This window comes from Crotalus tigris, unplaced genomic scaffold (assembly GCF_016545835.1).
Source record: "Crotalus tigris isolate CLP2741 ecotype Arizona unplaced genomic scaffold, ASM1654583v1 scf7180000017545.3456711, whole genome shotgun sequence".
Classification (NCBI taxonomy): Eukaryota; Metazoa; Chordata; class Lepidosauria; order Squamata; family Viperidae; genus Crotalus; species Crotalus tigris.
This window is the reverse complement of record NW_024096464.1, coordinates 2,300,274-2,312,361: the sequence shown is the minus strand read 5'-3', so window position 1 is coordinate 2,312,361 and position 12,088 is coordinate 2,300,274. Positions and strand designations below refer to the sequence as shown.

General features: G+C 37.8%; 1 protein-coding gene across 5 annotated transcripts in view; it reads left to right on the top strand.

Moving 5' to 3' along the window:
- Nucleotides 1–12,088, top strand: part of SIPA1L1 (signal induced proliferation associated 1 like 1) — a 162,183-nt gene that overhangs the window by 136,541 nt on the left and 13,554 nt on the right. For 4 of the 5 annotated variants that reach the window (XM_039334177.1, XM_039334187.1, XM_039334162.1 and 1 more), the window contains 3 exons: nt 3,485–3,603; nt 5,331–5,776; nt 9,411–9,650. In XM_039334177.1, the coding sequence (XP_039190111.1) occupies nt 3,485–3,603; nt 5,331–5,776; nt 9,411–9,650 (805 nt within the window). The remainder of the gene's footprint in view (nt 1–3,484; nt 3,604–5,330; nt 5,777–9,410; nt 9,651–12,088) is intronic. The other variant, XM_039334196.1, reaches the window with a different exon arrangement.

Genomic DNA, 12,088 nt, shown 5'->3' with positions numbered 1-12,088 from the left:
GACAGCCAGAATGTTTAGGGAAGAAGGAAAGGAAGCAGTTAATAAGCCAAGTAAGAAAGGCATTCGCCCTTCGAAAACTTGCATTTCCACAAATGTGATAAGTTGCCCCCTTTTCAGGTAATGGGGGGGGAGTAAATGCTTTCCTTTTAATTTGTTATTAAAACTCAGTGCACTACAGTACTTATAGATGGGAGCCAGATTGACCAGCCAGGATCTGTCATAAATAACACCACAAATGCACCATGCAAGTTTATTTAGGCGGGGAGGGGGGGGGGGAAACTGCTTGCATAAGCTCGGTGGAAGTCGACAGGCGAAAGGATTGTGTAGCTGTTTTCTGTCCCCACTCCATTCCTGCTTCGTAAATCCGAGAGGAATTTAGCTGACACCCCTCCCCTTCCAGACCCATAAGCTCCGCCTCCCCCAAGCTAGTCTCACCGGCAGCGAGAGGTAAACGCTGAAAAGCCTGCATGAAGAAGCACTGAGAAGTGCCTCGAATGGACGCAGATGCTTAGGTTTGTTTTCATTATATAAAAAAAACCACCCTACAACTCTTTTCCCCCCTTCCCCATTACATGGGCCATCCCTTTCTACTTCCTTCTGGAGGGGTGGGCAAGGAATTGGGATGCAAAAGGGAGGGAAGAAGAGAAGAGACGGTTTGCAATGTAGCATTATAGAATGGGGATTAAACCTCCAAGAAATCTTACTGTCACGACAGCCAGATAATGCCTATCGTACTCCCAGTATAGAGGCTGGAAAGAGATATCTTTAGTTGATCGGCTGGTTTTAATAATAACCCTAGGACTCTTTTCGAGTGAGAGAGAGGGGGGGGAGAGAAAACTTGCTGAGTAAATATTTTTCCGGCGTATAAGACGACCCCCGACTTTTGCGAAGATTTTAAGTGTTTAGAAAGTCGTCTTATACGCCGGAATATACGGTATTTATTAGAAATAAAATGCCTGTGGGGAATAGATACATCATAATAGCCCAGTGCTTTCTCAGAAAGTTGTACCATAGACATACTTGGCTTTATTAATGTTTATTAATAATGTTTATTAATATTATTTTAGCCTGTGTACTTTTTTCCGAGTATAGCATCTGGTTCATCAGCTTATTTTAATTTTCATTGTGCTCCTTTCTGACAGAAAGGGGTATTCAGATAATTGTTTGATATGCTGATGATAATGCACAAATGTAAAAATGCAGTAAAGTATAACTGAAATCTGTATTTAGTCAAGATATTTTCTCCCACTAATGAGTATGTCATTAGTTAAGATTTTAACTGTAAGAAATTTCCTGAGCCATGCAAATCCTCAGCATTCAGCTGATATTTATTGTTGAATCTTTGTATGGAGTTCTCAGCATACAGGCCTGGTTCTATAGCTGCTGTGCTTGAATCTATTATGTTAGATTCCACTGAGATTTTTGAAATGATAGCAATTTAATATCCTCCAATTAGACCAGTGGTGCATTGTGACAAATTTGAGCAAAGAAGCCAGCTAAGCCAAGCTAAGAGCATGGCTCCTTGGTAGGCTGTATAATGGAAGTAAAATATTTTTTCTAGAAGAACTGATGTATAATCACTTAGTCTTAATTGTTGGGGGCAATATGCTGATTCTGTAAACCACTTAGAAAAGCTGTAAAGCACTTTGAAGTGGTCTATAAGTCTAAGTGCTATTGCTATATTGCCGTGGTGGCGAACCCGTGGCACGCGTGCCACAGGTGGCACGCAGAGCCCTCTCTTGGGCATGCGCGCCGTCACCCCAGTCCTAGGCCTTCAGCTGGGTTTTATAAAACCTTTTCGCTTTAGGCCTCCACCGCCGTGTGCAAAAAAAAAAAAAGTTCGATCAATCAATTTCAACTTCTTGCAGAAAAAAAAGATCTCGCAAAGTTGGAATTGATTGATTGAACTTCTTAGTCCCATCCAGTCTGCCATTATCACCACAGGCACGCCCACCAAATGGGCCACGCCCACCCAATTGGCCACACCTACCCAATAGGTCACGCCCACACAGCACCCGACGATACATAAGTGGGTTTTGGTTGCAGTTTGGGCACTCGGTCTCTAAAAGGTTCGCCATCTCTGCTATATTGGATACTTGAGTAAAAAACAACAACAAAGACGTTTGGAAACAGATTTGCGGAGTAGAAATTGGCACAGGTCAAGCTCAGTTTCTCTTAACGACTTGGAAGACCAAATGTGGGAAAAGAAACGTTCTGCTACAATTTTACCTTGAAAAGCAAACATTTTATATAATGTTACATTGAAAAGCAAAAAGATATTACAGTATAATTTTCTCAGGAAAACAGAAACATTTTTCTTGTCCTATCCTGTTTGACAATAATCTTGAAAGTAATCCATTGTCCTGGGCAAGCTGAGTGATAGAAAATGGCATAATGAAAGAAACTGAAACAGCTCCAGTTATGTTTATGCTTATAGTCGATAGCTACTATATTCATGAGGAGGATTTAGGACAGAGTGAAATATTTAGTTATCGCTTGGCGGCTGGGAAGAATTTTGAAAATAAAATACAATATCGAGTTTCAAAATGTATACTTTTTGTATTCATATTAAATCCATCTAGTGATTCCTCATCTCCCTCCCAGAACTACTTAGAAAGAAAGAAAAAAACCCTGTGGATTATACAGTTTCCATTTGGAGAAACTATTTTAATCACAACTGCTTTTTCATTTTTTTATTGTGATGGCAAAATTTGTGATTTTCCAGAATGACTTTGCAGTTCACATATTCTATGTTGTTGTTTTCACTTAATTACCATAAAGTTCTGTTTTAAAAAGTACAACATTCAAATACCATTTTTAATTAAAAACTAAAGAAAAGATAAGTGATTTGGTGTTAAAAAAAACTGAGTACAGCATTACCTATCAGCCTCTCTTAAAAATAGGTTTGTTTTTTTTTTTTTTTGTTTTAAGACAAGTACCATTTTACACAAACCCAAATAATTGTATTTTTATAATTGTGAGTTATATTCAGCTGATAAAAAGAGAGAATCTTGCTAACAGAAGTTTATTTGATTGAACAGTATTCAGACAAGAATCCATGTTGGGCAACTTTCCTCTCCCCCCCCTTCATCTCTTAATCTGCCCCCTTCTATTAAAATACATAAAGTGGAAAGTAAAAAGGTTGCAAAAAATAAGTGTTGAAAATTCCCTCCCTTGCTGTTCCATTAAAACAAGCTTCTGCTAAGGAAAAATGATCCACAAGTGGAAAGACACTAAATAGATACAGCCTGATATAGCAAAGATTTTATTCTTCAGCTTTAAGTCAGCAACATTAGAAAACAGATGTTGTATTCTGCTTCTGCTTCTTATAGACCAGGGGTGGGCAACCTTGGCTCTTTTATGACTCGCGGACTTCAACTCCCAGAATTCCTGAGCCAGTTTCCCTTTTTTTTTTAAATGCCAGGCAATAGTTTTTTGTAAGTCTCTTGAATGAAAAACACCATTATTGTATGCTATATTACAGAAGCAACATGCCACCTGCCTGCAGTGTCCAAAGTGCTGCCATCCTTCAGAGAAAGTCCAACAGGAAGATTGATGAGGCAGGATCCAGTAGTTCACCTATCTCCAAATAAGCAGGGCCACGTAAGTTCACCTTCCGTTTTTATTCAAGATGTCTTAAATAAAGTGATTGAAAGATAAAAGTGTCTGTTAAAAAATTGTACTTTCCCCCAAACGATATCTGCTTTTCAGAATACAGATGTGCAAACTATTTATAATAATCTCATTATTTTGAAACTTGAGTATAAGATGCATTAATGAAAATACTTCCCCGCCAACTGAAGCAGAATTTTGCTTCAAACTATAATGTGATATATACTCTGATCTGCAAACCGTCCTTTCAGGAAAAAAAAAATCTTCCACAGAGCAAATTTTTTAGGATCTATCAACATTTGTACGGGAAAATAATTCTTATAGCAATCTTTAGTTCTCTATTAATATAACTAGCCCTTGTTTGACTGGGACTGGCAATGCCTTTCTAAGCAAAACGTTTGTTAAGTGAAACATCACTTGACTACTCCTCTTAGTGACGATAGTTCGGGAAACACCATGGCAAGAAGGTTGCTTAGAGTAATAATGATGGTGATGGTGGTGGTGATGATGATGATGATGGAAGGGACCTTGGAAATCATCTAGTTCAACCCCCTGCTCAGGCAGGAAGCCCTATACCATTTAAGACAAATGGCTGTCCAGTCTCTTCTTAAAAACTTCCCGTGTTGAAGCATTCACAGCTTCTGGAGGCAGGTTGTTCCGCTATTACAACTCCTTAAAGTATGGGGAGATAATTTAAAATCTATGCAGATTTGTAAGACTTCAGAGTAGATTCTAAATGTAGAGTTCATAGGTTACATATAAGAAATGATACCATCACTTAACTTGAGATTACAGGTAGTCCTCGACTTACAACCACAATTGCTAAGTGAGACAATTATTAAGTACTTTCCCCCCATTTTACGATCTTTCTTGCCACAGCTGTTAAGTGAATCGCTGTAGTTGTTAAATTAGTAACACTGTTGTTAAGTGGATGTGGCTTCCCCATTGATTTTGCTTGCCAAGAGGTTACAGAAGGTGATCACATGACCCCAGGACACTGCAACTCTCACAAATATGAGTATTTGCCAAGTGTCTGAATTTTATTCACATGACCGTGGGGATGCTGCCATGGTCGTAAGTGTGAAAAACAGTCATGTCACTTTTTTCAGTGTCGTTGTAAATTCAAATGGTCACTGAACAAACTTTTGTAAGTTGAGGACTACCTGTATATAAAATTCTCCTGAAATCTTTTTTTCTAATATTTAACTGATCATTTTGTACTTTTTAAGCATATTATGAAAAGTAACACATTTAAAGAGTATATTAAATTTGCATGGCGATAAATTTAAATGAAACACCTCAGAGATCTTTCATTGTAGTCTTTTATGACAGTGTTTCCCAAACTTGACAATTTTAAGCCAGCGTTGCTGGCTGTGGAATTCTGGGAGTTGAAGTCCTCATGCCTTAAAATTGTCAAGTTTGGGAAACACTGTTTTAAGAGATGTTACAGGTTGATACTTCTCCAGAATCCACGTTGGGCAACTTTCCTATCCCCTCTTCATCTCTTAATCCGCCCCTTTCTATTAAAATACATAAAATGGAAAGTAAAAAGGTTGCAAAAAATAAGTGGTACATAGAGAGGGACTTTTCTCATTTTATGTTTGTAGACAGTTATGTGTATTTTCCCTTATATAATTTCAGTAATGAGCAGTTCATTCCACTTTATATTATTTCATTCCAAAATGTTGAATTTAATTCAGAATCTTGTCTGTGTGTAGTCCGACAGCCACTACTCCAGCCACTCGAGCAGTAATACGCTGTCCAGCAATGCTTCCAGTGTTCATAGCGATGAGAAGTGGTATGACAGTGGAGATAGGACTGAATCGGAGCTGAATAGTTACAACTACCTTCAAGGCACTTCTGCCGATAGTGGCATCGATACCACTTCATACGGTCCCAGCCATAATAGTTCAACCTCTCTGGGCAACTCGGCAACATCTCCCCGATCAGGACTTATAAAAGAAAAAGTGGCATCGCTTTGGCACAGTTCCAGTGAAGTGGTCTCCATTGCAGATCGGACTTTAGAAAAAGACAGCCACATGATGGACAGAAAAACAGAATCTTCACTGAGCTTGGACATCCATACCAAAAGTCAACCAGCCTCCAATCCTTTAACAAGAGAAAACAGTGCTTTTAGCCTTAGTGATGCTGGTTCCCATGCAAGGTAATCTTTTTTTTTTTTTAATTATGTATCTGAAGGCTCTCGCTAGATATTTCTAGCAGTTTTTAGAAAATAACTATGCACATTGCTTAGAAGCTTAGCAGTTTGAAGAAGAGATACTGTGCAGAGTGTTTGAAAATGCAAACACGTTTGCTCTTTCTTTTAGTGGATGGAGAATCAGTCCATTTATCATAGGAGTTCTTAAAACAGAAGTGTCTACATCATTGTATGAAATTCATATAGTCCGCTTTTGGAATGGCTGGCTATAATAAATCTATATAATAATAGTAATACATGCATATATTAAATATTACATTTATGTGGTAACATTGTATAATAATAAATCTTCCTTTGAAGTGTAAATTTCATGGGTGGGTCTTGGCATTAATACGGAAGTGGTTCAACATAGCCTTTTTCTCAAATATTTTAAATTTTCCAATCTAGCCTACATCTCTGGGAATTTTGGTGACCTTCCACCTGAGGGGAAGTGCTTAGTTTTTTGAGCTCAATTCGATGCTACATAATTACTTTTTAATAATAATTTTATATTTGGAATACTATACAATAGGCAATCACAATTTACTTTTCAGATTACTTGTGAATTATTGACAGGCTGTCTAGGAACTCCTATAGAAAATGATTGAACAGAATGGCTGAGCATACAGGAATTCAGCTGTTACACTTGAGATTGTAGAAGACATTAGTAATAGTTAATGTGTATACTAATTGAGAGCACATAATACTATGAATAAAGACGCTCCCAAGTCTAAACTATTCTGAATTAATTGTGTTGCTGATTTAAAATTAAAAATTTAATTAATGTCAGATGAAAGCTTTTCCAGAATAGTTTAGAATAAAAGGCATCCTGATCCCTTCAGTCTTGGTAAAAGAAATAAGCCCTTTGTTTTGTTTTGGATCACTTTTGCGAAGTGGAAAGAACTAGTAGTGTTTCATTGCATACCAAACTGTGAGTGATCTCAATGTCAAATTTGGTTTATGGCTAGCTTCTTTAAAACATTACACCTGCAAATCATGATGGTATTGCAAAAACTATTTTGTCTGCTACTTTTAGCTGGACTTCGCTTCTCAAATTCTTGTGACAAAATTACAATTGCTGACTTTGCGACTTTTCCTAATACTTGGAGAACTTTGCTAATGTAGTTAGTAACTCATTTTATATTAAAAATCAGTATTTTAAAAGAATGTGTATACTGATAACTGCAATGAATGAGGATTTTAAATTATAAAACCCATTAGGTGCACAAGATTTCCAAATCGTATTTTTCCTCTGGTCAAACTGTAATATCTCTATTCCACCATTAAGTTTAAATTAAGATATTCAGTAAGTTATAGGCATAACAAGTTTATAGCTGTTAAAATTGCCAGACTCTCAACTGGGTCAACCTGAAAGTTCTAATTCTGTGCTGGACTATAACATTGTCAACGTATCTGGGTTTGTACCATGTTGGAGCTGGAAGCTAAAATGAATTTGCTTTTTGTTTACCAAATAATTTGTTTTGATTACCAAATTGAAAATACCCAAGAAAGGTTACATTAAAAATAAAAATAATCAAGATACACAGTATAAAAATATGTAACTTCATAAGAAGGTTCTAATGCACAGTTTTGTCCATTGTGAAAACAAAATACTAGATTTGATAGTTTCAAAATCCATGGCATGAAAATAAGTAATTTATTGTGAGTAATGTGGCAATGTTAAGTCATCTGCTGGTATTTAGAAGATACTTGAAACTTGCATGTTAGAGGATAATATGTATTTTATTGATGCAAAAATGCTAGTTTGTAGGGAAGCAGAAGCTGAATTGTTGTATTAAATGTTGTAGCATATTTCTACAGTCATGAGTCATGGAATTTATGAAGGATTAATACAATTTACTAAGCATTATTAGTTTTTTAAAAATCTTATTATAATTTTTTGACATGTTAGGAGTTTCTTGCCTGTTAAATTCAGTGTGTAGAACTAAACAATCTGATAAAATGGGCATACAAAATCTCTTAGCATTGATCCTTGCTTTGTTAGAACCCTATTACATTATAAAAAGAAACACTTTTATAGATGTTGGAAGAAGCTTCAGTAATTTCAACAATTGGACCCGACTGATCTCCTAGAAGTTATCTATTCCAAAGAAAAATGTCTCATCTGTTATATCACTGCCAATAATATAATTAGTGTTTCTCTTAAAATATTGTCTTTTATCCAAAGAAGGATAAAATATGTCTTTTCATAGAACATCTACCCTAAGTGAAAATGAGCGATTCTTTTCCCTTCTTGTAACTTTTTCATCTTTCCTCAAAATCTGCTTTGGAAAATGGTCAATTTGTGCAAGATGCACAACAGCAAATTAGAAAAGCAAATAGAAAGTTCTGTGACAAGGTTAGGATTTCTTCTCATGTGAAATTGACATCCTTCTTAAATTAGAAGTAGTCCTCATATAGTGACCACAATTGAGACCAGTAACTCAGTTGTTAAGTGAAGCTATTGCTAAGCGAAACTGCAAGTATGCTCGTGATCTTTCAACTTTCCTTTGCTTTACAAATCCGTGAAGGTCATAAATCAAAGGACTGGGTGCACAGTTACTTTTTCATCGCAATTGTAATTGTGTAGGGTTGCTAAATGAGGCAATCACTAAAGAAGAACTATCTATATCAGGGGTCCCCAACCCAGCAATCGGGCCACACAAACAAGCAAAGGCCCATCCGCGGGATGCAGACAACACACAAAATCACACCCCCTCCGGTCCATGGAAAAACCTCTCTCCACAGAACTGGTCCCCGGTGCCGAAAAGGTTGGGGACCTCTGATCTATATCATTCTTTTGCCAACCAATGACACTATTGTCTATTTACATATAATTAGGAATGCCATTCAGGGAAAAAAAAAAACCTTCTCTCTCTCTCTCTCTCTCTCTCTCTCTCTCTCTCTCTCTCTCTCTCTCTCTCTCTGTGTGTGTGTGTGTGTGTGTGTAAAAATCATTTCATATTTTGTCAATCTTGCACATAAGTAGTTTCCACGTAGTGCTGCTAGACCAGTGGTTCTCAACCTGTGGGTCGGGACCCCATTGGGGTTGAACGACCATTTCACGGGGGTCGCCAAACAACGCAGTCCGCCATTTTTTCCCCCTTTTCCTTAGCTGTGCTCCTCCCTTTTATTCTATTGGCTGTTGAAAGCCAATAGAATAGACTTTCTTGAATAGAGTCTAATTCTATTGGCTTTCAAAAGCCAATAGGAATTGTCCAGGCTGTCTCTGTCCTGCTGAGCCCGCCAAAAGTCCCATTCTGCAAACGGTGCTGCACCAGTTGAGTAATCCTCGACTTACGACCAGTTGGGGGGTCGCGGCATTAAAAAGGTTGAGAACCACTGTGCTAGACGATCATAATTTGCTTCTCTCATTAAGATTGCTCTAAGAATAGATGAGGAGTAGCTGTGTTTGTGGTAGTAAAGGCCAGGTTTATTCTTCTGTTTAAATAGGTTGAATCCTTTATTCTAAGGTAGTGAAAGGAAAGCATATAAGTAACAATGGTATTCTGTGTTACAGAGGGCAATTTTGAAATTAATTGTGTGTAATGTAAAGTTATGCAGTTAAGTCAGTTTTGTCTTTCTTATGCTTCTTTCCCAGTACCATGGGTTCCCGACACTCTGCCAGCTCCATTGTTTTCACCAGTGCCAGAAGTTCACCTAAAGAAGAGCTTCATTCTGCCACTTCCCCACAGTTAGCACCTTCTTTCTCCTCTTCTTCCTCAAACTCTTCTGGTCCTAGAACTTTCTACCCACGTCAGGGTGCTACTAGCAAGTACCTGATTGGATGGAAAAAACCTGAAGGGACAATAAACTCTGTGGGGTTTATGGATTCAAGAAAGTAAGAGCATTTTGGTTCTATTTTAATGGGTGTTTAATGGGTGAAAAGGCCTCTTTGTATTTTTTTCTTTTAAGAGGATTAAAAGGAGTGGCAATTTAAACCAAATGAAGGGCTTTTTAGAAGAAAACCTCCCAAGAGATTTATTGTCTGCTTTTCATTGAACTACAACTCAAATCACTGAATTAAAACCATTTAATTAATTCAATGTACTTAGAAAATGTTCCTTCTCCTTAGTCACTCATTTCCTTATGGCAAGCATTTTTTTAATTATCTCAAAATACTAAAACACTCCAGTCAATGTATATTATTATTCTTCCCTCACCCCATCCCACCCCTCCAATTTTAAAATCACATTGCAAAAGCTTTAAAAGGTAAGATCTCAGATTATCTTGAGAGGAATACTTTTCCACAGGATTTTTTTCCCCCTAAACTAAGTGAAATTAAAAACATTTTAAAACATGATTAGTTGGGCTCTATAAATCCTGGTTTGGATTGCCAGGAAGAAAAGGCCACCATTTATTCTTTCTATTCAGAAACCTTGGAACAGATGTAGAAATCATCTAATTTGTTCTAGGTTGTATAGAAATTAATAAAAGGGGAGAGGGGGGGAGACGCCAATGCTTTTTCCTCCAAACCACAGCACAATTAGAACTACGGGGAGAGAATCTTTGACCTGGCCCATGTCAGAAATAGCAAATGGATATGTAAAGCTCTTTTTGTTAACATGAAGTAGAACTATCCTACTTAATGCTAATAATCCTTTGATTAAAATACAAAGGGTAAGGCAAGCAAAGTAGATCAAAGCGTTGATGTCTGACAACCAACTTTAAAAATATTCAAATGAGCTACATGTGTTACAGTAACATTCTCCACTTACTCTTTTAGTTTTTATACAGAAAACTTGTTTTATGTCAGAGTAGTGCAATTTTGTTTAAAGCCAAGTTTCTTACTTAAGAACTTAGATCAGTGGTTCTCAACCTGTGGGTCGGGACCCCATTTGGGGTCGAACGACCATTTCATGGGGGTCGCCAAACAAGGCTGTCCGCCATTTTTTCCCCTTTTCTTTGGCCACGCCCCTGGCACCCGGTGATGTATAAGTGGTTGGGGGTCACCACAACATGGGGAACTGTATTATGGGGTCACGGCATTAGAAAGGTTAGAACCACTGACTTAGATACATTTAATCAAACTGATAAAGTTAATCATAGATCGTTATCAAAACTATAGTTAAGAGGAAAGGAATAAATTTGATCTAGATAGAAGTGTGCATGAAAATCCTTTGTCTTTGAAACAAGGGGAAAAATCACTGTGTTCTGGTGGTTCTGCCAGACTGTTTCAGATCACTGTTTGGCAAAACTGAAATCCATCTAGTTTAACAGTTCCTGACTTTTGGAGAAAACATATTTATCCAGCAGATAAATATGATAAGGCTGGTGCACATCATCCCTTCTATTCTTTTCTCTTCACTGCAATGTCAAGAGTGTTGCATTTTGGCAAAACTTTCTCTCCAATTTTCCTGGCTTTTCCTTCCTCCGCTCAGGCACCACCCCTGCCACTACCTGTATTGCAGCCAAGCATACGCCACTGACCAACCTTTCAGCCCTGCCAGGTAGCCCAAACAGGAAATACAACTAGATGAACTAATTCTACTTTATTGTAAGCCTACATTAACAGAATCTTGCAAGTCTGAAACTACAAACTTCCTGCTGTCGCCTTTCGTTGCTTAATATATTAGGGCGAGTCCTTCTTAAGTTTCTTTCTCTGATCACTAAGCCACTGGGAGCTCCAGCCTTGTTTCCTAGGTAGTATCTCTTTCCCATTACATTGCCTGTCTCCTGCAGTTTCTTTCCATCATCTTCCTCTCTCTGCTTCCTCTCAGCTGCTGATGCTTTTTGCTCCCCCCACCCTTGAAAAATCACTTCTGTTTGGATCAGTCTTGTTTTATCTGCACATTTCATTCAGTGCACAGACCAGAACTCCCAAAACATGTCCAATTAAGTTTGAGCGTGAGCCCACTTCAAGCCACTTCTTCCATACATGGAAGAATATACACAGAGAGCAATTTTGCACAGCCTCAGTTCTAGGTGGCCACAATAATAATACAGATGGTGTCTAAGTCCTGATTTCCAGGAAGCCTGTGGTTGGAATAATTACTTAAACTAGGGCCAGACCTGAACATGATGAGCGATATAAAATAGGTAGCAAGAAAATTTCTGACAAAGTGGTCTTTGCTATGTGTGCATATCATACATTTTCACTCTAGTGTTGGAAAGACAAAGACTGCAAGGTGAAAGGGACCATATTGTAGATAAGAATGTGTTGGGGGAAAATAGGAGGAGATCCTTTTCCTTCTCTTTACGATGCTCTGCCTTTTAAGGACCATTTAAATGCGCCCCATCTTAAAATGGCAGGAAACTATCCATTGTTTTTCACAGCTG